Consider the following 24,206-nt stretch of genomic DNA (forward strand, 5'->3'; position numbering starts at 1 on the left):
GAATGTCCGTTACCGATGCATACTCCGTATCTTACCCGACAATACGCCCGAGTATCGGTATTGTTAGCGCGTATTGATACCGAAATACGGGCGCGGAGGCCGAAAGAGGGAAGATCGAAGAAATGAGGGCGCGTCACGTGCCCATCCCGGGGCTCTTGCCGTCATCCAACATCTCGCCGTCCGTTTCTCCTCCAGTTGCGGACCAAGGGTTTCCCATCCCAGCGCTTTCTCGAACTTCTACCCACCCCGCCAGAATTCGACCTAACCCACAGACCACGCCATTCACTCTTTCGCTGGTCTTTTCTTCACTACCTGGTGCTGTTCGATATTTCACCTCAGTGCTGTGTCGCTTCATTGGAATGTGTGACTTTTAAGACGGTCGTGGAACGTCCTGCTCGCCCGCTTGAGCGCACCTCGACCGGCGTTTCCCCCCATATCCTCGTCTTGATACTAGTCTGAATCTGCTGTGATCTGCTGCTGTGTTGAAGATCTTCGATTCAGGTCTCCCTTTCGCGAGGCTCGGGCTGCCCAGGCTTAGGCCAACCTCCTCTTTCGTCACCCTGCACTCCGTCCTCGATGTCTGATCGCGCCTCCTCGGCATCATTTCGAGTAGGACCTCCATCACCATCGTCTCCCGCCGCAGGAGCTCTCAAACAGAACCAGTTGCCAGCTCCCTTGTCCGATCGAATTCCACAGACTCCGACATCACCTCCGTTGATGTCGGTAAGCGCCCAGAACTATGCCACCAACTTTGTATCCTCGCAAGCATCACCTAACCAGGCGACCTCTCAATCCGCAACTCTCTCATCACCCCCGTCTTCCGCTCCGATGTCCACTCAAGCCTCGCAACAACCGACGGTAGGTACGGCGAATTCGTTTCCGACGCCGGCCAGCAGCGTGAGCGGGCACTTCACGGGTGCGACTTCCTTCGATGATTCTGAACATACAGAGAAGCCAATGGGCTCGGCAGCTCCAGACACAGGTGCGCAAGCAGCGAATATGAATGCCGCGGCCATACAGCAGGCGCAACACAGACGGACAGATCATGACCGGCATACAGAAGGTATAAATATGGAAGTTGGAGTCCGCGATTTTGCTGCGAACAACGGAGGCGACGCTATGGATATCGATAGTGAGGCGCCGGCTTCATCCAGTCGCAGTGAGCCAAGCTTGGAATCCCTGCAGAAGAACTTTTCGTCTGCCTTTCATGTTTGCAAAAGCTGTAAGAGCTCCCCAGTCCTTGGCATGGCTGTTGCCACAATTTGCAATGCACTCTCTCCCATCTCATTTTTGGATTGAGCTTTGTTAACACATGTGGCTTTATGAACGTACAGCCCATATTGCGACTGGACCGGATCCGTCGCTAGATCTCATCTCACTCTACGGATTAGGTCCAGTGGCAAAGTCTGTTGCTCGGATGGATCCTGTAACGGGCGAGAAGATCAACAGGCTCAGGAAGTCTTATGAAGGAAAACTGAAGGGCTTGGGACTCGCAGGGAGGAACAAGCCAGTGAAGACTGAGCCTGGTGCGCCCGGCAGCCTTAGGCACATGACCATGTGGCCAGAGGAAGAATGGCAAAACCAGAAGGTGTTCGGGAAGGAGATCAAGGTAGCGGACATGGACTCTGCGCTGCATAACTTGCAGATGAGGGCCATGAAAATGGAGCCGGGCACGGTACCGAACAATGAGTATTGGGAAGATGTGCTGGGCCACGAGAAGCCATCTAAGCACGCCGGTGGCGACGCCAGCAAAAAGGGCGTCGCACCCCCTCCCAATGGAGTCCGGATTTCCCAACCGAATGGAACCCCAGCGCCTGTTTCAGACCAAGAGCGAGCCCGGCCTAGCAGGGGACGTAAACGGCATTACGACGACAACAGCTTTGTTGGATACGGCGAAGGTTACGCAGACGACGATGACGATGGGGCATTTTATTCAAACAGTGAAGGCATGGGAAAGAAAAAACGGAAGAAGGTAGGGCGTTCGGACGGTGAAATGGCATTCTAACATACTGATCACATTCGCTTATTTTTCGAAAAGGACCACGTTTCGAAGATATCTACCCCTCTACCTGACCGAGGTGGAAGTTACGGGGTTGGTATGTTTGGGATCGGGGCCAGGTAAACGAACGGGACGGAAACCTGATGGGATGAAAAGCTTTGTGGCTTGTTCGTTTCTTTTCTCTGCCTTCTTGGCTTTGCTTCATGCATAGGGTCCTTGTTCTAAAGGTGAGGGCTAGACCTTTGTTGGATCTGTGTCTGGCATTGTGAGTTGCTGGACAGGTTCAGCAGACCCATGGTCATGTCCTCGCCATATCTGTTAATTCTCCGTACAAATTTTGCATCACGGTGCTGGATATACCCGGCTTTCACAATGGGACGGCGTTGGAGGAGCCATGATTTGTTGCGGCACGGTTTTTGCCTGTTTCTTTGCTTGCACTCTATTCTGTCTATGTGCTTCCTGATTGACAGGGAGCTGGAGTTGTAATGACAATTTCTTTTTTCGCTGTGTTTACTGCTGGCCATGTCGACAGACTCCGATGCCAGCTTTTGAGCTTTCCTTCTCTCTTGTGCCAGATGGACCGTCGCCCGCCACTGGAAGAGCATGTATTTCTTTTATTCGAGTCTGTTGATGTGCGGCGGATTGCTTGGGCGTGATAGTACAGGATCCTAGCTTAGCATCGACGATGCTTGTGTGATACAATACTAGATGGATAGGAATGACATCTACGTTAAACGTGGGTAGTTCAGTCCCATCATGGATAATAAATAAGAGCTGGAAGCATAGAAGCAAACCACTGCAGATTCCCTTGACACCCACCCTCACCCATATGTACTCCCCCTTACTACCAGTAGATACAAACCCATACTATCTACCCAACACCTCCCTCTATACCAAGTAGAGAATTGCACAAGAGATGAGAAAAATAAAAAAGGAATTACCCAAACCAATACCCATTCAGCTCCTCCAAAGTCCTCTCCCCAACATCCTCATGCCGATTCTCCTCCCATACTTTCCCTCCCTCTCCAAACCGATTCGCCATATATCCCAGAAAGAAATCCAGATTCTCCCGACACTCAGGGAACGTCTCTTTGAAGGTATCATATAGCTCTTGCACGGAAGGTTTGCTGCTGCTGCTGCTGCTGCTGCTGCTACCACTATTACCACTTCCAGAAGCATAGGTGACTTTCTCCTCAAACAGGCGTAGATAGCGTCTCGTGTGCTCTAGATCCGCCTTGACATCCAACTCCCATCCGTGCTCCATATGGCCTGGGATAATCTTCAATGGGTGTAGATGATCGATCATGTCGAGGGTTTTGAGCCATGCGTGTACGAGAGCGGGGGATTCGAGTTCTTCGACCATATAGTATAGTATATGTTCGTAAGTAAGTAAGTAGTTTCAGAATGTACTAGATAGTAATAAGCCAGCCAATAACTCTCATCCAGGATACCCCTTCCGAAACCTTATCCAACAACCTATGGATGGATAACTGGAAGTGAATTCCGCCAATCCTTCCCCCAAAAAGAAACAACAGAAAAGGGAGGGAGGCGTTAGGGGGAAAACAAACCAAACATGCACACTCCTCCCAAACACAACATCACCCGCAACCACCGTCCTACTTTCCGGAATCCAGAAGACCGTCTGATCCACACAATCACCCTGCACCGGACCCAACAGCACAACCGGACTCCCATCCAGCATGAAGAAGCTGGACAAGTACGGGTCCGGCTTGCGGGGCTTAGCGGGAACGGCGTCCGACCCGAGCACCGCCGGCCAGTATTTGACTTTCTGGTCGTATTCGGCGTTGATGCGGGAGCAGACGTAGGGGGCGGCGTAGAATTTGGCGTTGGGGAAGGCGGCTAGGATGGGATTCGCGGAGAAGAAGTGGTCTGGGTGGTGGTGAGTGAGGAAGATGGCGGAGGGGGCGTGGGGAGTTAGGGATTTTATCCAGTGGATGGTGGATTCGGCGTCTGTGAGGAGGAAAGGGGGGTCTATGAGGAGGGATGCATTGGGGGTGGTGAGAAGGGTGGTTATGGAGGAGAGGCCTTTGGGGGTGGAGGTGTGGTGGTGGGTTTGGATCATTGTTAGATTTGAATTGGGGGTTTATTGAGGGTGTTAGTTGGGTGTATATTGGGGTGGATTTGGGTTTATATAGACTTGTACTGTATATGCAATGCTCTGGTCTGTTGGTCAATTATTACAGAGTGAGTGCTGGATTGGTTCTATCCGTGATAGGATACACCCCCGCACGCAGTAGCAGTTGCATCATATTGATTTGGGGTGTTTTGAGACCCTCTGTTGTTCGATGCCGAGGTTGATACGCCTGTCAAAACTGCCGCTCGTTGTACCGATTGTTTGAAAGATGAAGACCAATCAATCCGTATTTCCGAATTGCAATCGGAAGCTCCGGAAGCTGAATCTTGCAGCATATCCTGGCTCATCCGTGCTATCAAGATCCGCAGTGGAAGCGGGGTTGGCGTGATGTACCAGACTATTATTGGACTTTGCCACATCTCTGGAATAGATTAAGTACCCACCTTGTGTATGACCCCGCAGCTATCAAGAGAGTCCGTGACACTGTTGGTATGAAGATAAAAGGTGAATTACGCAGTACGAAGCGTAGATAGAAGATGATTGTAGAAGGTTGGCCGGCCGATCCTATCCCGCTTTGCACTAATGGATAGTGGCAGCTTGACTTGCAATAATACTTAGCTCTCCGTCTCAGCGGTATACTTTGTTAATCAAAGGGGAGCTGCCTATCTTAGCTCTTTCTAGGACTGCATTGTAGCCATAAATTATATGCATAATATGGCAGATTGGCGGGAGGTAGGAGTAGTAGGGATGTTTGCTGTGGTAGCTACTGGGGCTAGCTAGCTTGATTATGATACCTGCACACATGGTCGTCCCCATGCTTCGCCTATACATTATACACTAATACCGGTGTGAGCTGTCCTTTCGCTCTAGCATTAGATGCTAATATCTAGTCGAATTATCGCCGCCGTTCTGCATGGATACTCCATAGACAACGGCACAGTTCCCATTTAGTGGCAGAAGTGCCCTAACCGCCAGGCAACTTGGGTCTTGACTCCGGTACATACGTTGCTAACAGCTTATTGTCCAGAAAGCATGTTTTAGGCTTTTTGACCTGATACTATTGACCCGATTTAGGCTCATTTCACATACATTGTCTTCGAGAGTACTCGGAATAGTTCGTGAGAATCTACCGCCGAGCTACAAGAGGTGCTTGAAAAGTTCCATCCTAAAGAGTTGAGTGTGGACTAACGGCGTCTTCGAGTCATGAAAATAAGCCAGTTTTTGATATCCTCTCTGCGAATAAAGATCGCTTCCAATTCAGGTAGCTGACTCCATGTCTACCAAAGCTATGCATGCATTCAAAAGGGTAGGTAAATGCTCAGAACCCAAAGCATCGGAACACGATTACACAAAGGAACAAACATAACTACTTCTAAGCCCTAAAAACAGCTACATCTCCGCGGACTCTCCCCCAGCCCTATATCTCCCACATGCTATACCTCAATAACTCAATATCAAACTCACCAAAACCCAACCTCCCATGTGGGGTGTGATTCCTTATCGCTTATCAGCATACCCCCACCCACCTTCACATACCCAGAAAAGAAATGGAACCCACCCAAATGCCGACCCGCCAGCCAATCCCGCAGCCGGTATTTGATGCAAGTGCACCTAACCGCAAGGCAACCCCGAGGTCGGATTCGCATAAAATCGATAAGTCATAACCTAACTACAGCGTTTCTCTTACAGATTACTCCTGTACAAGTCCAACCTTTTTACATTTCCTATACATATATTTTATATCTACATACATATATACGTCCACAACCCTTCCGATCCAATTGCCTATAAAGAATTCAATATGGACCCCCTCACAACCGCCCTCACTCGAATCGACGCCCTCCACTCCGAAGACCCCACGAAAGTCTCCAACACCGACATCCCTTACGAACTACACTACGCCGAGAAAATGACCAGCTACCTATACAAACACACCCCGGACCCCTCCCCGACCCTCCAGCTCGCTATCCGCGCCCAGCATCTCAAGCGCTGGGAGGTACCCCGCAGTACTTACCCCGATGGTAAAGTAGGGTATTATTCCTGGCGGACGGCGGTGGCGCGTCGCCAGGCTGAGATAGCGGTGCAGGTGTGTCTGGAGAGTGGAATTGGAGAAGCGGAAGCGGAGCGCGTGGGTCGGTTGATTCGCAAGGAAGGGTTGAAGGGAGGGGAGGATGCGGAGGCACAGATTTTGGAGGATGTGGCATGTTTGGTGTTTTTGGATGATCAATTTGAAAAGTTCAAAGAAAACTATGAGAGGAAGAAGGTGGTGGAGATCTTGAGAAAGACCTGGGGAAAGATGTCGGAACGGGGGAGGGGTTTGGCATTGGAGTTGCAGATGGGGGAAGAAGCAAATGATTTGGTCAAGGAGGCTTTGATGGGTTAGATTCCGGTTCATATCTATTTGTTTTACACAGGACTGTTTCTTTGTTTATAATTATTTTTGGATATCTTTTATTAAAGTTAGAATTTTTTATTTTTTTTTTTTTTGTGGTCAAAGAGCCGCTCTATGGAATGGTGATCGTGGTATCTATTAATGTACAGTCGTTATGGCATGAGATAATGGGATGGTTTAACTTTTGGAGTTGGGAGATTACGCTCCGCCGGTGTCGATCAACCGGACCAAGGCAATCGCTGCTCCGGCTGCTACTCCGCCCACGAAACACATTTGTATTCCTCCCTTGATGCCTGCGACAACGTTGTCGCGCCCGGACCAGCCGCGCACCACACATGTCTTGATGTATCCGAAGGCCAGCAGCGTGATTGCCATGACTCCGATGCTCATGTACAAGGCCACGATCACTTGGTCGACGATGAAGTATGGGATGAGCGGGATGAAACCACCGACGAAGTAGCCCAGCGCGAGTGTGATGGCGGAGATCCAGGCCTGATTGCAGTCAGGCTCGGATTCCTTGTGGTGGAAGCTGACCAGGAAGTCGAGAAGGCGGTCTTCAGAGGAGTGGAGGGACATGTTAATCTGGTTGACGACATCTTCAGGGAGACGGTAGGAAGCGAAGATGGATTGAACGATGGAGCTTGTTTCGGCTGGTGATGTGTCGATGAGTTCTTTTGCTTCACGGACGGTGGTTTCGTAAGATTCACTGTTTGCTGTTAGGATTGATTGAGAGATACAGAGTCGAGTAGGAAACTCACGCTTCGCTCTTCGCACCGACATATCCTCCCAGGCCCATGGAAATGGCACCCGCGGTCAATTCGGCCAAACCACCAAGCACAACGACTTTAGTGTTTCCCAGCGCCGAGAGACCAGCACTCAGCGCAAACGGTACCGTCAAGCCATCTGATAAACCTAGAATGGCATCGGATACAATGCGTGGGTTGATTCGAGATCGCGAACTGCTCGTGCTGGCGGCGGTGCTGTCGGTGTCGGAAACAGGAGATGAGGCGCGGAAGGTAGAGTAAGACCGTTGAGCTTCGAGATCTTGCTCGGTCGGCAAAGCATCGGAATCTTCATTGGAAAGCAGTGGTTTGCCTGGTTTTGTCAGTTCAACTCGTATTGAATTATCCATTGGTAGGCGAGCGTACCATATGGAAGGGCCTGTTTTTGCTTTTCGCTCGGGAAGAGCTTCTGCTTCAGAAATAATAGCGCCATTGTAGATTGACTGGGCTGCTGCGGGCTGCCTCAGGCCTGACGTCAGAAGCCGGAGTCGGTGGCCGAATCTAGACCCTCTTAACAATTCCGGTAAGGCTGAGGGATTCTCGAGAGACGGCGAAGCAGGACGAGACAATCAAAGTCCAGGCGTGATAGAAAGAAGCTTGATCGATTGAATTTGTTCTGGATGACGATTTCAGCTAGAAGAAAAAACTTCTGGAAGCACTGATATTTATAAGAAAAGTCCCCTTGTGGCAGCCAGAATCGACTTTTTCTGATTATTCTCCAGACCCTTCCAGCTGCCTTGGCGCGGGCCAATCACAAGCGGCGTAATTGTCAGCGGGTGTAGATCTCGGCGCAAAGCTCCAGCAGCCCCTCGGGGTTAAGCCAATACACCGGTATTGATTGGCTTTCACAAAGCACCGCTGACATTTACCAGGACACTGACTGGCCAACTGCAGCAATGCTGCTGCTCGATTACGCACTCGGATGCAGACTGGTCGGTCTCCGATGCGGATAGAGAGCAGTCCGAGGAGGGGAATACACCGAATTCACTAGCAAAGTAGGTGTGGCGATGCAGCTAACATCTGACCAGGAGGCCAATGCTCAACACCAGTGTGAAATTTTTAGGGTGAGACGCGGCACGCTGTGTAGCATTGTGCACTTGTCTGTTGTTGCTGCACTACTGAGCAAATTGACGTAAGTGAAGGGCGATCTGTTTTAGGGGCTTCGCCTTCATAGCTGTGCCGTGTCCATGGAGCTTGGCTTCGATGGAGCCAATCTTTCGACAATCACTGTAATGGAGCTTGCCAGTTCGGGTTCTACGTTCCATGGCTGGGATTGAGAGAAATCTTGGGAGAGATACCGAGGATCGGCCAGACATCTCTCGTGAAACTGCTTACTTGGGCTTATTACTCAGAATAACTATACGATGAGCGTTGGAATACTCTCAATATTTGGGATTTCGCCCTGATACTCATTAAATCCACCTAATGAAGATCACTAAACGTTCTGACCCGCCTTCGACCGGTTTCACTAAGGGCAGGTCTGAGCCGAAGGCCGCGATCAGCAAGAGCGCCCACTATTCTCTCGGGTTTAGGTCATTAAGTTTGCGATGCTTCATTACCAGTGGAATAAGCTTACTTAGCTCCGCACTGCAACCCCTAATATAGGGTTCTGGAAACAAGAAGAAGATTTTATCCGCATATGAAAAAGTGTTGACTAACAATCATCATCAGTATCCTTCAGTCGATGACCGAATCAGATGTTCTCAAGTACTAGTACCCGAGTAGTGAAGCGTCAGACTAATGGTCCAGTCATTTCCAGTGTAGTATGTACTTATAAAATGGCGTGACTGCTATAGCTAAGCCTCCTGTGCCTGGATCGTCCCTGATCAGTTGATGATATATAGTATGTTTTGGAGGAATAGTATGGACTAATAATGAGCATTTTTCAATTTACTGGCTTCCTACACAGTAGTATATGATATTAGGAATTATGTCTCGGTGTGAGGTACTCCATGTCAATAACAAATCCTTCTATGCCTGCCAATCAATACTCTTGCCAGTATACCCAACTTTAATCCAACATGGCCAAACCATACGCAAGCCAACCACTATATCATAGCATCGTCCTACCAGTACTCTTGAGCACCCCACGGCAGTGCTCGTGCAGGACATGTCCACCAACCCCCACACGTTAGGGCTGTGGAATATTGCCCACCGTATGTTTCATCAGACGCTGGAAGGTCAGATTGATGGTCTTATGGCATCAGCAATCTCACCTGGCGGCCAGATAATTTCAACTAGGTCTGATACAGGTATATTGAGGTTGTAGAACACAGCTATGAGTATGGCAGTGCAATCCCAAATCAAAATGTGTGAGTTTCCTACCAGATTCCTAGCCTTTTCTCCTCATGATGACCTGCTAGCATCGTGCTCTTACCTTGGCGAGGTCAAAGTGTGGAATGGAAGACCTGGTTCGCTAGTTCACAGTCTCGAGAACTTTTACCCTTTGTCAGTAGAATTCTCATGCAATGGTGAATTAGTCGCCTCTTGCGGCTGGGATGGCACAACTAAACTCTGGAACAGCGCTTCAGGGAAGTCAGGGCATCACCTTAATCGTGTTTATACTTTTTCATTCTCTCCCAATGGCGAGCTAATCTCTGATTGGGGCGATGGCATTGTACGCCTGTGGGATTCAGGGGTCGGCTATGGAGACTCAACCTCTGTTTCCCATACTTCCTCAATTCTTTCTATTCATCCCTTGCCCCGTAACTCCAATTGGTCATGCTTGATGGCGCAACCCTCTGGGAATTTCCCACAGGCACTCCACAGAACCAGCTCGAGGCTCTCAAAAATCCCAGTACTGGCCCTGAATTCTCTGGCGACGGCCGCCTTGTTGCAGCATTTGCGGAAGAAACAATCATGATTTGGGACACAGGCAGTGGGAAATTTATTCGGGCGTTGGAGTTGGATATTGGAAATTCAGATATTGAGTATTACGCCAGTATAAAGGCTGCTTTCCGGCCGGATGGTAAGGTCATTACATGGACCCCGAAACCCTACAGTTCCAAATATAGGACCCATTTTCGGGGAAGCAAATTGAGACTTTCAATGGCTCGGTTGAGCTGAAATCATTTGATGTCTCCCACGGTGGTCACCTGTTAGCTGTCACTGACCGTACGAAAGTCGGCATTCGTAAACTTTCAACAAGGAAGCGCATCTACCTGGAAATTTTATATGATTTAAGAATGAGAATGGCTTTTTCGCCGAACGATATGACCCTTGCTGTGCTTTCCAAGAGCTGGGGTAAGCTCACCTTAGATTTGTGGGATGTGCTATCGTGTGACATGCATTGTTCCATCGATGGTGTCACTGGGCGCTACATTCAATTTTCCGAAAATGGCAATTATATGAGCACGGTGCATGAGCTATATCACTTAGAGACTGACACTGAGGGCCATCCGGTCTTTCTATCTGCTGTTGACGATCAAAAAAAGGTGGAGGATGGATGGGTCTGCCTCGGCAAGGACAAGATTTTATGGCTTCCTATGGAATATCGACCAGTGGAAGGTTTCGAGGGGTTCCGTATAACAGATTCCACACTTATTTTAGGATCCCATTCAGACCGTCTTCTATTTATTTGTTTTGACATGCAGGCTAAACGAGATGCTGTTGAGATATTCACTCCAGCCAGAGTCAGCGGAACATTCACCTCCTCTTCTTCCTGCGTAGTCTCTGACCACCACCTCGTTCAACAACCACCCATCTTCTTGAGATCCGGATAGATCCAGATCCATACCTTTGACCCTTCTTCTCGACAGTATATATACATATTCCCACTACAACCAATCTACAAAACAATCGCCATCCCCAAAATCCCCGCAGCACCCATAATACCCGCCATACCCGTCGCTTTCGGAGCCGCAGGCCCAGCACCACCATGCGAAGACGAGGTGGAAGGCGAAGCCGTTTCAAACGCCGTCGAAAAGTACGATTTCACATCCCCATTCAGACTACTGTACCAGGACGGAATGATTCCATTCTTCCATTCACTCGCGACTGATGACCAAGCTGTCGGGTTCGTCATCTCGGAGATGACAGAGGTCGGAACTTCAGTGATGAGGTCGGATCTGATGGAGGTAGGTACATCAGGGAAGAGGGTGGGCATTGTGGTGGTGGTGGTTGTTGGGTTGACTCTATTAGTTTGGTGGCTTGTTAGCTAGATATAGATGGGGTTGAGAGTAAGGAATGTGTAGGTATGTAGGTAGGTTTACAGGTTACTTAGAGGGTTGGATAAGTCTGAGTCGGTGTTGTCGTCTCGCTTTTCGATGGCCGGGTCGGAATCTGGGGTTGCTAGTGCTAGGGTTGATAGAAGTAGGACAGAGAGAGTTGTGAAGCGCATTTTGGTTTGTATAATAGTAAGGTATAGTGATAGGTTCGGGTGTGATTGGTAGGTTTATCAAGGCCAGGGGGTAGGGGAGTATGATGTTTGAAGAATTGGAAGAGGACTGTGGGAGAAGTGAGTTATATATTCAGGCTACTATCTATCATTGCCTTCTATGGACTACTTAGGCAGCCTCACTGCCTGCCATTGCACGTTATAAGATAACTCCGAGCCAAAAGCAGCGATCTACGTTGTGGCCAGACACCGGGACCTGAATTTGTAGCAGTGCATACCAAATTTGGAGAGGAAATAGCACCTCTTCGTACTCAAATCTGCTTCACTGTAGACTTGTATCATAAATATAATGATAGAGAAGAGAGAAGAGAGAAGAGAGAAGGAAGGCAGATGCCATGCGTGGTAAATCGTAGGCATCTACTCCGCAGAAGCGGCTCAGCTGCGCCGTTGAGGGGGGTGTGGTTGAGTTGATCCCAAACACAAGGCTCTCCAGCTCGTAACATTAATGACGTAGACTTTAGCATTATAGAAACTCCGTCGTGCAAAATATGCTTAACCATACGTAGTGGGCTTCTAGTTGCAAATCGGTTACACTGAAGTACTCCGCCAGATGGTGTGTTGTTGGGGCTGGCCGATAGCCGATCTCGCTGTAAGAGGAATAGGAGGGGCCACCCTCGACTGCCACTAGGAGTATCTATTCGCCTTCATTTTTTTCTTCTTCTATTCCACCTTATTCTTGAGCATTAGAGCATAACTTCGAGTGCTAATAATATTTCAAATGGTGGCTTATGCTTGTTTTTGCTTCTTTCTTCTTCCTTTTATTTCAAGTTGCATATTACTTCTTCCTTGTGGCAGAGCTGCGCTTCCCATTGAGTTAGTACTATTGCTGACATGCCAGGTTAAGGCGCATATGCCAGAGGACAATCCGTGCCATTCTGACGATTAGCCGACGAGCATACACAGCAGACACTGCTATCTACCGTCCTTGCCTCATCGACTGAACCTGCTCGTGCCTAACACCGATGTAGACCGTGCGTATCGCAACCACGACGACCGACCGACCCTCCGTACTACTTACTACACTGTGCGTCCTCAGGCAAACAGCGCGGGGTGAAGGCTGGCTGGCAGTTTTGGTGTTCCCGGCGGCTCGCTTAGTGGCCAATCAGGACCGTAGAATAACACCCACTCTTCCTATATAATTCATTGTAAAGAGGTAACTATTGCCTTCGGGCATTTGGTCAATTTGAAACGATACAGAGAAGATTAGCATGGCCCCTGCACTAAGGATGACACGCTCAATCAAAGAGAAGCTACCAGTTTTTTTTGCAACTTTTACAGACTTCATATGGAGGTGGGGAGTGTTTTGGTGTAGTATATAGTGTTGGGGAGGTGACGGGTTCGAGTTGCGTCGGTCGCTGCGTTTTTTTCTCATTCAACATATATAAAGTTGCTTTGCCTGGCCTCAATATATATATACTATGTTGCGAGTAACACTCATAGTACTTACAACAATTTTTACTTGATCAATGTGAGGTTGATGTATTTACTTCAGTTTTATGGTGAATATGCAGGTCAATCTGATAATATATATACACAATACTCCGTAGAGATCATTATGAATCAAAGCAACCACTTAATCAAGCACCTCCCTCCCGCTTGGCATATTCCTCCTCAATTCTCTCCTCGTATAATCTCTCCGCTTCCTCCTTGCTCAAAGGCCTGAGATCCTCCGAGCCCGTGGACAAGTATTCGGGTATCGTGGCACTGTTCTGGTCCATGCCTGTGCCAAAGGCGGACGCGCCGAGGGTATTTCCCGTTGCTGCGAGGCGGTTGGCGGAAGAATCAGAGGTACTGTCTGTGCCGTTGGGCAACGAGTTGGTATCTTTGTGTGGCATTTTCAGAGGTATTGGATTTTGTTTTGGTATCACTTTCTGTCAGAAGGACAGATGGGAGGAAAGAAATGAGTTTGTTTGGATTATGATAGACAGGTAGTAGTAGATATTGAAGGTAGTAATGGGTTGCGATATTGTTTACTTATAAGCGTCGTGGTGGCGACCCAGAATCCGCAACGTCATAGGCCACCGACCGTGGCTTAGCAATCCAAGCACAGAGTACGAGCTCCCAGCATCGCGGATATGATTGCCCTCCAATGGGTAGTTACTTCCGTCGCGCACTGCTAAACATCTTATTCGCTGGTACAATGCCACCACTTAAGCTGCTCTGTCTACTACTACGATGTCCTCTTCTCCACCCTCGGGCCACTGGCCCAAGAACTGATGAAAAGGAAAATAAGCTCCAAAAGGAGAAGTGCCAAAGAATACGCCTGTCAATGACCCGTAGGCCGTTGAACGGATTGTTCCGCCGCGCTGTGCAATGCAGGGACCAATCCGTGGTGAACCGCCTTCTTGATCGCAGTCACCCAAACAAGGTAAGTATGAAGAAAAGAAAGAAGAAAAAAGTCTAAAAGGGCGACGGGGGAACGTTGCTTATATAGGAATGGGTGGGGAACTATGGATAGCGCTAGCGGTAAGCGAGGTTTGGCGGCACGACTCGTTTCGGTATGTCACGTGGATACTATTGGAGGCCTCCTTGCATGCCAATACGCTTCGCTTTGAGGCCCACGGAGGACTGACATGGCTAGAAGTATGTTTGAGTTATCTACTCCGTATCCTCCGCATAATGAAAAAGACTGTTGTCTTCAAATGAATTCTAATCGGTGCACTAGGACAAGAACATCAGGTTCAGATATCGGGACCGATGCAAACCCAAGATCCAAGACATGAGAAAATTGCCAATGATCGGAATGAATCTCCATTGCAAACAAAAGACATTAAAGAGCGTCTGAGTTTGGAAGAAGTCGGTATCTAGCTCTGAATTGAGTCACCAAAAAAGGTCCTCGTTGCTTTGCGAACCCAATTTAACCATGATAGTGACAGGACTTAGTTCCTTCCTGAGCCTTTGGAGTAGACCGGAACAGCATAATTCGGACTAAGGACAGTCTGAAGCGGGACGAAAGGTTAACAGGAAAGTAGCCTATTCAAGGGGTTCAACTTACCTTGAGTGGTAGGCAACGTTCGAACCCCAAATGGCTCTCCGTCAAGGATCGGTCAGCTTCCACAAAAGAGACATTGTACGAGCTAGCCAGTCTCTTGGCTATGGCCAGTGCGCAATGGTTTGAATGCTCAATATTCAAAGCCTTCGAATTGATCATGTTCTTCCCCATATCGACCGCAAGGGCGAGCTTTCGGAAAAGATAGGTACAATGCTCGTCATGCCAGTAGCGCGTATAGGCTACGGGCACTTCCCCAGCCTCCAACTTCTCCACATCAGCGTCAATCGTCATCTTGGTGTCTAGGTACCACTGTCTGTCCCGAAAAGTGTCGTAGTCTTCCGTTGCCTCCGGAAAGTAGCACTCTGGAGGAATCCATGCGCGTTGCATCGGCTCGAATAAACAACCTCGTGCTCGCGCTTCATCGGGAGTCACTCCGCAATCGGTGTATGTATAGAGATTTCTGGTACGGGTCATCCAAAAGAATACAATTGCTCCTGCAAAGACAAGTGCTAAAGGTGCATATACGAGAGGCTTGGTGAGAAATATGAGGGAAAATATCCTCCGGCGTTTAGGCACCGGAGATTCAAGGCCTTCGGTAGATTCGTCTTCGTTCAAAGCTATATATTCACCACGCTCCGGTTTGCTTTGCGAAGAAGCATCATGATCATGCATTGGAATATATACTGGCTTCCGTGGTTGTTACTATGTCTTTTTGTTATTCCACTCGCTTGATCCCTTATTAATCCATGATTTTATTAGGGAGAAAGGCCACATACTAGACAGCAAAGCGGAGTATTTTAATGAAACAATTTATTAGGACCAAACGGGAGGCTGGAATTGAAGGAGAAGTTAGTGTAGACAACCTTTGGGACAAGCACGCCCGAATGTCAAGTGCTTTTCTACGTGTTGATTGCACCTCCAACTCTGATTTGTTTTCCCTTCCTAACCGGTTATGTACGAGCAAATCCGTGCCGTCTATTCCGACATTTTCGAGGATAATATGAAAGGCACTTAGGGACATCGATACTCATTGGCCCGATAAGGTACACAGAGGCATTGCAGGGATTATTTGATAGCGAATATGCCAGTATACATGCCCCGAAGGCGCTAAACATGTCTCGACCGGTTTCCAAATCATCCGCTATCTTTAGACGGAATTTTCAAGAGTGTCGGAATGAAATAAATACGGAGACAGTATCAACTTATTGTATGCTGAAGGCTAGTACTAGTGTTATAATTACCTTATATCTTCGATTAAGTCGCTTGCGGAGCTACCATTATTTGCTCGGACTATCTCTGGTTGCTCGGTTGCCTCATTATAATGTATACGTCCCCATTGTGGGGCTATTTCAACATTTAAGATAGTGGCTGAGTCGGTCATATACGGAGTCCGAATCCTGCTCCGTATATCACCATCTCATCCGCTTATTTAGCCGGCTTCAAGCTTTTTGTCTTACTTTGCTATATCGGTAGGTCCTATCCATGATACTATTTCCGTGGCCAATGAGACATGACGCCTTAGTCTACGGTCTTCCCTACCCCGCTCACATTGAATTCTCCGTCAGTACCAAAATGTTGAAAATGATGATGAGACAACTCTGGGATGGACACGAATGCTCGGCCCGTTCCGGGTGATGCTGATCCCTTGGCTGTACAGCTTTGCTGTCAATAATCTGGGATGACCCTCTACAATCCTCTACCGAGTAATATGATTATTGACTACATTACCACTGGTACAATTTACAGCATAATACAGCGGGGGAATGACACCATCGTGTGAAGATCTGACCTCACATTCACCCGTAAATCTTATAAGGAAGTACTTTCTGAGCTATCAGCTTAAAATTCTGGTCGTTCACCGGGTAGTCTAGCAGTCATTATCCGGAGGATTTACTACTCAAAGCGCACTAGGATGAATCTTGACTGCTACGGCTCATGAGGCTTTGCCCTATCCGAATAGAATGACACTCGCCTCCCCCTTCCAGAGCTGGGACTTATTCAGCACATAATGAATCAGCCTATATATGCACGGAAGTTACCGCCAACTTCGGTCAGTTTCCTGGTTTTTCATCAAGTTCACATGGAGTGCCTCCTTCCCAAAGTCATTTATTAGACTTTTGCCTGTACGATCTACGGCCACTGCCCCCCCACCTCCGCCCCAATATCTTATCGCGACAACAACATAGTCCTTAGACTAGATCGTACGAAGTCGACAAAAGCTATTCATAGGTCCAGGCAATATGAAAGGTTTTCATATTTATACTAGTAGCCACTAGGATACGTGCATTCGCCACATACCATATTGTGTGACTTGAACCCCCGGTATATCATGCCAGCGGGGCCCCGCCTCAAGGTTCGACTGGCAGATCCAGCGCCATCCCTCTATGATAACATTCGTATCTAACATGAAAACAGTATTCATCTGCAACTATTGTTTCCATTGACTATCTCTCTCACGATGCTAGACAGATTACCCCTCGAACTACTGCACATGGTGCTCGATCATGTAAGCAGTCCTCTGTTCCTCTCCAGAAGCGTTTGAAACAGACTAACTCGCCATCCCAGGTGACTCGTAGGGATCTCAAAAACCTCTGTGAAGTCTCCAAAAACATCCATGTAAAGTTGATTTCACGACTATATGAATCACTCATTATAAAAGCAACGCACCCATCAGCTCAGTTCTTGAACGATGTAATCACGAGGTCCAATCACTCGCAGTTAGTGCATACAAAGCACTTCAGGCTGTGGAGTGCATGTCATGAGATAGAAGTTTATCAATTTTGTTCTTTGCATGATTTCCTGGTTCACAGGCTTCAAACTTCGGATGATTCTGATGGACCCATGTCAAGACCGATACTGCGAGATCAGCAGACCACTACATTTGACTGCATTCCGATCTTGACACACAACATGCAGGGCATGACATCGGGACTCCCTCAGGGCCGACTTCAGAGTTTCCAGTACAGATACTGATTTTTGATGCACTACGCCGAGTCAACACTAACATGCTATAGGTGGGATCTAAAAGCGTGTCTTTCCGACGAAGTGGTTCTCTTCATCAACAATTTCTTAGAGACCCAAAAGAACATCACTACAATCTCTCTTATCACTGATAACGACTGTACTGTAGCCAAAATCAAACAAGCGTCATGCACCATAAATCTTGCCCAGCTTTCTAAGCTCCAATCCCTATCCTGGAGAGGTCTCAAGCGCTTTGTTGATTTCGAGTCTGTTAGACAGTTTATCGCTGCACATGGAGCTCAATTGAAGGCACTGCACCTCGATCTCATCGGCTGGGACAGCGCTAGACTGGCCTGGGAAGAAGGTTTTCGAATACTGCCCATTCCCAATATATGGATGCCACGGAACTTCTTTGCGCAATGCGTGCTTGGTCTTCCATGTATAGAAAGACCGATCCCCCTTCTCACAGCTCTTGAACGCCTGACTCTCTCCCAGGTATCTTTCAGCCCCATGAAGGTCCAATTAGTCGGTGCTCTGAACGTAGAGCGACTCCAAGCATTGCAACTCATCAACTGCCCTGGAACATTTAGCTTCCTTCGCGAGATCGTCCGCTCACGCGTGCCTCTAAGGCTGAAACTGCTCGAGTTGACATTCAACCCGGAGAAGCTGAACCAAATAACCGACGAGTCACAGGATAATGTCACCAACACCGTGAAAACCTTCCTGAAGGCTTTTTCCGGCTTAACTGACCTCTATCTTATGCTCCCAGCAGTCTCCTGGGACGACATATGTGGCAGCATGTTGCATCACAAGCCCACACTGAAACGCCTCGTCACGCACTCGCTCGTGAGTGCAGATTACGGCCACTACGGAGACGGAGATCTGTTTGGGTCGGTTGAATTCCGACCCAGCATATCCCACGATCCAGGGTTGGAATTTCTCGGAGTCTCGACATGTATCGAGGATATGTGTACATTTGCGGTATTCGCCACCCTATCTGTCCCCTTCCCCTTTTCAGTATCTATAATATTGACATGGATTGCCGTCAAATGCTGACCTGAAACTTCTCTGGAACAGGGCGACCACAGTCTCAGCACCACTATCAAAGTACTTCATATCAGAGCAAGTCGGCACTGGTTGCACGAACATAAACCAGAGAATTCTGTAGCCCATGATGTTCTGCCTTCCTACGCCGAATGGGCTTTTGGGCGCGAAGGATACTTGCATCTGCAGGTCTTGGCTTACGGGGATTTCTCTCACGACGGATGTTACAACGAGTATAATCTCCTTTGGTGCAGGACAGGCCTTCATGGTTTCAAGTTATTAACCCCTTCTGATGCGAAGTTTTGGGATCTGGTGGAGGAATACAAGGATGTTTTGGAGGCTTGTGCGTTCGATGAGTTGTTTCTTGAGAAGGGAGTGCCTTGATGATTGCTAGTTTTCACTTTCCTGAAGGTATTGTATACTTATATAGCCATGCCGAGTGGCTCAGGACACACTTACTGACATGCCCCGGGCGCTCAGTGAGCGGGCTGATCTCTGTAGAAGTCCTGTTCGGTAGTCTAGTTATTTCTGTGTGGTATGGCTACCATTTAGCAGTATTATTATATGCAATTAGCCCAGGCAATAAGTACATGATCGGTCACAGTACATAGGAATAAGGAGTATAACCCCGAAAGTCAATCCTCTCAATGCAATTAATTGCCTGTCCTTGACCATCTTCCACCGCACCCCGTTCACTCAGCACTAAGAGCAAGGCACGCGTCTACTGCCAATCCAACCCTGCATGGCCAGTGTTAGCTACTCCATGTATCACTCCTCGTGTAGAAGCAAGGGACAGCTTACCTTCCCCCCTTGATCTTGACCACATCATCAATAACATCGCGGTCAAGGTTAGGGAACATGTTACATAGCGTCTCTACGACGTTGTTGTGCTCTGCACGATGGATTCTCCGTGCCTCTGCATCCTCCGCACTGGCCTGACGCGCAGCAGCATCTTGAGCATCTGCCCTGGGAACCTGCGGAGAGGCTGCACTGCGTGGCCTCTCCGCCGATCGCCGGCCTTCACTGCTATTACGGGGTGGCTGGTACACGTTTGGAGTCAGTCGTGGCGACGCCCCAGACTGCGCGGGCCGATCTTGAGGGGAGTCTGGCTCATCAGAGAAGATCCTTCCAATGGTCGACAATGGTTTCTGAATGGTCCGCAGAAGCCCTGCTACTGGGGCCGAATCTTCATCGCTAGACTGCGATGTCTCCTTGCGCACGACCGTGCGTTGCGTGTCAGCAGAGCTTCGTGGCGCGGATTGAGAGCCTTCGGCGGAACGGCCTGAGCGTTGGCGCTCCAAGGTCTCCGACTCGCGGTTTTGCTGGGCAATAGCCGATACGGCTGCTTCAACGCTTCGCTCGAATTCTTCATCGCTCACTGTTAGGCTCGTTCGGTCTAGTGTCTCGATGAATTGAATCGCTCCCGACTAGATAGATGTCAGAATATGGTCGTGAACAATAACAGGAGTTAGCGTACCAGTGATGATAAGTAGTACCCAGCTTCCCCTCCGAGTTTATCCTGGTTGCGGAATCGCAGGATATATTGTATGTTCGATACTAGATGTTCGGGATTGGCCTGCAGCACCACGTAGATCAAAAGCGGCACGAAAGAATCGGCAGACGTGTCAGATCTTTTAGAGTTCCTCAGTAAACCTTGGAACATTAGCATATGTCATCTCCGCCCTTGCATTGAGTCTAGAACCTACCGAATATGACTTTGCAGCAGTTCAGTATGCAGATAACTTTATCGCGAGGAGCCCGATAGCCGTTGATTTTCAACAATTCTGTAACCGGTTAGATAAATGTCGATCGAAGGAAAAGAGGGCCCATCGCATACCCTGCTGAGCTAAATTCAGAAAACGACGACCGTGAGAGCTCACTGGCGGTATGTCCAGATGCTCTTCTTTAACCCAGCTGTAAATCCGCATCTTCTGAGCGAGAACTTCGTCTCGCTCGATATCCTCCTGATGCTGCCCTCGTCTCCATGGGCCATGCATCCTCTCCATCTCACGCCTTTTGCTTCTACTCGCACTTCGCGGAATTGTGGGCGGACCCGGAATAGCTGGGGAAAAGGTTTGGGAATATAGTCTATTCATTACGAGCTTCTCCATCCCCTCTTTGGCGTTGTCAAATTCGCTGTCGGACACATCGCGCCATACTTCACATTGAGCCATTTTGTTGGTGATGAACACCAAGAAATCGCTGATAATCTTGACTTGTTCATGAACCATCCATTGTCGCTTCCCGAACTCATGGAGAAATGAGCGTAGGAACTTGGCAACCGGGTCCGCAGTACGGTGACGCAGTTGCTCTAAGAAGCGATGGAAATCAAAAGGTTGATCTGGCTCAGGCTCGGGTGGCGGAGGGATTGTCGATGTCGACGAACGCCGACTTAACTTGGCCTCGTCGGCAGCAGAACTCTTGGGAGCCTTCGCGGGTTGTTTCTCAGCCGAGACGGAAGATACCCCTGTCGCAGACTTGGGCATGCGCGAGTCGTCAGCCGCCGATATACTGTGATCAAGGCTTGACTGACGAGGGGGAAAGTGGCTTTGTCCACCCAGGAACTGCTCGGCTAATTCCAAGCGGGGAGACATTATCTGTTCCTGCCCATCGCCGCGCGTGGAGTCTTGAAATTGATCCATAATGCTTTGGATTTCCGACTGGGAGTCATTGTCACCACCAGCAGTATTCTTCCTCCCATCTTGGTCATTCTCAGGCACCTCCGGCAACTCCTTATCAGTCAATTCGATCGCGGGCGAGTGTGTAATCGCGGAGTGAGGGTTTGAGGACACATATAGTTCATCTTTCGCTGGGGGTGTAGGAGGGATCTCTGCATTTGGCGACGTGGCAGGCTCCGGTCTTGCCGTCGTGGTGATAGAAAGTCCCTTCATCCGCTCCGGAAGCGATTCCCGCGGGGGCAACACAGGATTCGAGGGATCTGTGGCGGACGGTATCGGCATCGTGCTTGGGGACTCCGTGATGGTGGCCTGCGCTTCGCCCTGAGCGCTCTCCTCCATGTCGCCTTGTTGCACTTTTTGGCTGGTCATCGGCACTCCTGAGGGGTCATCCTGTTGCTCCGCGGCAGGCTCGAGGCTAGTCGAGCTCACTTGTTCAGTCGAACTAGAATCGCTGTGAACGGCCGGCTGGGCCTCCCCATGACCACTAGGAGCCGGGGATTCCGAGGGTTCTATCGCAGACATAAGCAACCTGCATGCACGCCAAAGTCAAACTAGAAAATCAAGAGAGCCTGGTTATGTAGAAACATGGATCATCATGAGGGGAAATATGCGGAGACGTGGTTCCCGAGGCTGCCACGTAATAGACCACGAATGTCGGGTAGCTAATATTGGCAACAGAATTCAAGGCCCCGGGGTCAATCAAAGTAGGTGTCAGGGGAGAGATTGCGGAAATATAGCAAAAAGGGCCCCCAGATAGGGGAGTAAGCTCCATCAGCGCCGAGGATGACAGCCCGCAATCAGCGGCGGGGGATCATCGTTCCCCCGACTTCCGGCTCTCATCTTGTGTTTCTCTTTCTCTTTCTTCTCTTTCACCTCAAAACTACACCCCCGCCAGCGTCTCGCTTGCGGTTTGCTTGCTACCATGTGTGGGATTTTCTTCTCTCTTAGCGCATCAGGAGCAGTGCTTCCTAATGAGGAGACTTGCTGCTTGTTGCGGAAAAGAGGACCCGATAACTACCATGTTCATAGCGTTGAACATAAGATAACCAATCCACGGTCAAGCAATGAAGAGCCCATTGCTGTTCAGCTTACCTTTGTTTCCACAGTCTTGTCGATGAGAGGAGGCTATCTTGTGCCCCAGCCATTAGTGGATCCTACTACGCAGTCCGTGTTGTGCTACAATGGAGACGCCTGGAAGATATCAGGTGAACCTATCCAGGGCAATGATGCGGAGCTGATCTTTAAGCTGTTACTGCAGGCTATAAATCACCCTTCTAAGGCCACTTCGTCAGCAGATTCGAGTACGAATGCTGTCCAAGGTGTTCTGGCTCTTATCAGTAGCATCTCCGGCCCCTTTGCTTTTGTATTCTATGATGCGATCAACTCAAAACTATTCTTCACCAGAGACTCACTTGGAAGACGCTCTCTACTCCAAGGTGTTAATGAGTCGGGGGCCTTCAAGCTGTGCAGTCTCTGCGATGGCACATCTTCGACCCACTTTAGTGAGGTCGAGACAGACGGAGTGTATGTGGTTGACTTAGAACATGCTATATTCCAGAATAACTCGATCGCAACGAAGAGTGCCGGTACGCCTTCGTTCGATGCAAGTTGCATACAGACTCTGCTCTGGGAGCATAATGCATCCGACCTCCCTCTTCGTCCTGTACGCACCTCTTCCTCATCCGATCTTACCTAGCTAATCATTATGTAGAGAAACCCTGTCCCTCCGATGAATAAATCTATACCCGAAGGAGAAGCTCCTCCACTAACCGTTGAAACTACCGCTGTCAAGGAACTCGAGCATAATCTACGTCAGTCCTTGGCAATGCGAATTCAGAATGTACGAGAACCTCCGACTGCTTCATCAGGGAGCAATGTGAAAGTCGCCGTACTGTTTTCCGGTGGCCTCGACTGCACATTACTCGCTAGGCTTTCTCATGAAATCCTACCAAAGGAGGAAGTCATTGATTTGCTCAACGTGGCATTCGAAAACCCGCGCGTTGCGGCCGCCGCAAAGAGCAAGGGAGACGCCACTGGCTCCGTGTATGAAAGCTGCCCTGACCGTATTACCGGCCGGGCGGCATTCGCAGAGTTGCAAAGAGTGTGCCCCGATCGCAACTGGCGGTTTGTGGCGGTAGATGTACCGTACCAGGAAACCCTTGCGCACCGTGAGACTGTCAAGCGTCTGATGAGACCCCACAATACGGAGATGGATCTATCCATAGCCTGCGCATTATATTTTGCTTCGCGTGGTCAAGGCCTGGCATTCGACAGTCGACAGCTCGATGCTCAGCCCATGCAATATGCCACTTCGGCACGAGTGCTACTGTCTGGTCTTGGCGCAGATGAGCTATTTGCAGGATACTCGCGACATGGAGCAGCATTTTCTCGGGATGGGTTCGCGGGCCTCATCGACGAGATCAACCTTGACGTCAGCCGTCTTGGAAAGCGAAACTTGGGCCGTGACAATCGAGTCATTGCACACTGGGGTCGCGAAGCGCGGTTTCCGTTCCTAGACGAAGAGTTTGTCTCCTGGGTGGTGCAGCTCCCAGTCTGGGAGAAATGCGGCTTCGGCACCCCTTTACCACCAGCGGATTCACCAGAGGCAGGGCTCGATTCGGAGAAAAAGGCCCTCCGTCTGGTTGCACTGAGACTCGGCATGACGAACGTCGCCCGCGAGAAGAAGCGAGCAATTCAGTTTGGGTCCAGAACAGCCAAGATGGAGAAGAGCAAAGTAAAAGGGACTGATGCTCTTACCTGAATAGATTTCCTTTCCTTTTCTTTTCCTTCCATCAACACCCTCCCCTTCAGATTCCCCCAATATGTCTTTGACCGTACCAAAACATGCCTCCACCCCCCAATCACAT

At 49.2% G+C, this 24,206-nt stretch overlaps 10 protein-coding genes across 10 annotated transcripts; 5 read left to right on the forward strand and 5 right to left on the reverse strand.

Moving 5' to 3' along the window:
• Positions 1–576: 576 nt before the first annotated feature.
• Positions 577–6,506, forward strand: BO83DRAFT_358224 (uncharacterized protein; the record flags this gene model as incomplete). The annotated part of the gene is made up of 5 exons (XM_025529290.1): positions 577–916; positions 950–1,132; positions 1,398–1,972; positions 2,039–2,096; positions 5,948–6,506. 5 exons carry the CDS (start codon positions 577–579, stop codon positions 6,475–6,477), a joined length of 1,686 nt encoding a protein of 561 aa, XP_025389824.1. The 3' UTR covers positions 6,478–6,506.
• Positions 6,507–6,584: 78 nt separating this feature from the next.
• BO83DRAFT_335275 (VIT1/CCC1 transporter family protein) lies at positions 6,585–7,912 on the reverse strand. The gene is made up of 3 exons (XM_025528402.1): positions 7,635–7,912; positions 7,245–7,581; positions 6,585–7,192 (listed from the first exon to the last, which is right to left on the reverse strand). Exons 1-3 carry the CDS (start codon positions 7,699–7,701, stop codon positions 6,685–6,687), a joined length of 912 nt encoding a protein of 303 aa, XP_025389825.1. The 5' UTR covers positions 7,702–7,912; the 3' UTR covers positions 6,585–6,684.
• A 1,304-nt stretch (positions 7,913–9,216) lies between these two features.
• On the forward strand, positions 9,217–11,440 carry BO83DRAFT_462834 (WD40 repeat domain-containing protein). The gene is made up of 4 exons (XM_025537302.1): positions 9,217–9,424; positions 9,605–9,973; positions 10,027–10,241; positions 10,283–11,440. Exons 1-4 carry the CDS (start codon positions 9,379–9,381, stop codon positions 10,988–10,990), a joined length of 1,338 nt encoding a protein of 445 aa, XP_025389826.1. The 5' UTR covers positions 9,217–9,378; the 3' UTR covers positions 10,991–11,440.
• Positions 10,997–11,721, reverse strand: BO83DRAFT_240689 (uncharacterized protein). Its single transcript, XM_025526963.1, has 2 exons — positions 11,480–11,721; positions 10,997–11,401 (listed from the first exon to the last, which is right to left on the reverse strand). The coding sequence occupies exons 1-2, from the start codon at positions 11,605–11,607 to the stop codon at positions 11,056–11,058; spliced, it is 474 nt and encodes a 157-aa protein (XP_025389827.1). The 5' UTR covers positions 11,608–11,721; the 3' UTR covers positions 10,997–11,055.
• Positions 11,722–12,347: 626 nt separating this feature from the next.
• On the forward strand, positions 12,348–12,658 carry BO83DRAFT_240697 (uncharacterized protein). Its single transcript, XM_025526965.1, has one exon. The coding sequence runs from the start codon at positions 12,383–12,385 to the stop codon at positions 12,548–12,550; it is 168 nt and encodes a 55-aa protein (XP_025389828.1). The 5' UTR covers positions 12,348–12,382; the 3' UTR covers positions 12,551–12,658.
• Positions 12,659–13,139: 481 nt separating this feature from the next.
• BO83DRAFT_240694 (uncharacterized protein) lies at positions 13,140–13,638 on the reverse strand. The gene has a single exon (XM_025526964.1). The coding sequence runs from the start codon at positions 13,497–13,499 to the stop codon at positions 13,242–13,244; it is 258 nt and encodes an 85-aa protein (XP_025389829.1). The 5' UTR covers positions 13,500–13,638; the 3' UTR covers positions 13,140–13,241.
• A 739-nt stretch (positions 13,639–14,377) lies between these two features.
• On the reverse strand, positions 14,378–15,328 carry BO83DRAFT_416138 (uncharacterized protein; the record flags this gene model as incomplete). Its single annotated transcript, XM_025534678.1, has 2 exons — positions 14,378–14,603; positions 14,660–15,328. 2 exons carry the CDS (start codon positions 15,326–15,328, stop codon positions 14,544–14,546), a joined length of 729 nt encoding a protein of 242 aa, XP_025389830.1. The 3' UTR covers positions 14,378–14,543.
• A 2,169-nt stretch (positions 15,329–17,497) lies between these two features.
• On the forward strand, positions 17,498–19,069 carry BO83DRAFT_358232 (uncharacterized protein; the record flags this gene model as incomplete). The annotated part of the gene is made up of 3 exons (XM_025529291.1): positions 17,498–17,616; positions 17,671–18,598; positions 18,695–19,069. The coding sequence occupies 3 exons, from the start codon at positions 17,498–17,500 to the stop codon at positions 19,043–19,045; spliced, it is 1,398 nt and encodes a 465-aa protein (XP_025389831.1). The 3' UTR covers positions 19,046–19,069.
• Positions 19,070–19,211: 142 nt separating this feature from the next.
• On the reverse strand, positions 19,212–22,061 carry BO83DRAFT_358234 (guanine nucleotide exchange factor VPS9). The gene is made up of 5 exons (XM_025529292.1): positions 20,499–22,061; positions 20,368–20,445; positions 20,139–20,314; positions 19,463–20,088; positions 19,212–19,399 (listed from the first exon to the last, which is right to left on the reverse strand). Exons 1-5 carry the CDS (start codon positions 21,859–21,861, stop codon positions 19,354–19,356), a joined length of 2,289 nt encoding a protein of 762 aa, XP_025389832.1. The 5' UTR covers positions 21,862–22,061; the 3' UTR covers positions 19,212–19,353.
• Positions 22,062–22,261: 200 nt separating this feature from the next.
• BO83DRAFT_387486 (asparagine synthetase domain-containing protein) lies at positions 22,262–24,100 on the forward strand (the record flags this gene model as incomplete). The annotated part of the gene is made up of 2 exons (XM_025532716.1): positions 22,262–23,002; positions 23,051–24,100. 2 exons carry the CDS (start codon positions 22,262–22,264, stop codon positions 24,098–24,100), a joined length of 1,791 nt encoding a protein of 596 aa, XP_025389833.1.
• Positions 24,101–24,206: the final 106 nt, after the last annotated feature.

Source organism: Aspergillus eucalypticola (genome assembly GCF_003184535.1).
Source record: "Aspergillus eucalypticola CBS 122712 chromosome Unknown BO83scaffold_8, whole genome shotgun sequence".
NCBI classification, from domain to species: domain Eukaryota; kingdom Fungi; phylum Ascomycota; class Eurotiomycetes; order Eurotiales; family Aspergillaceae; genus Aspergillus; species Aspergillus eucalypticola.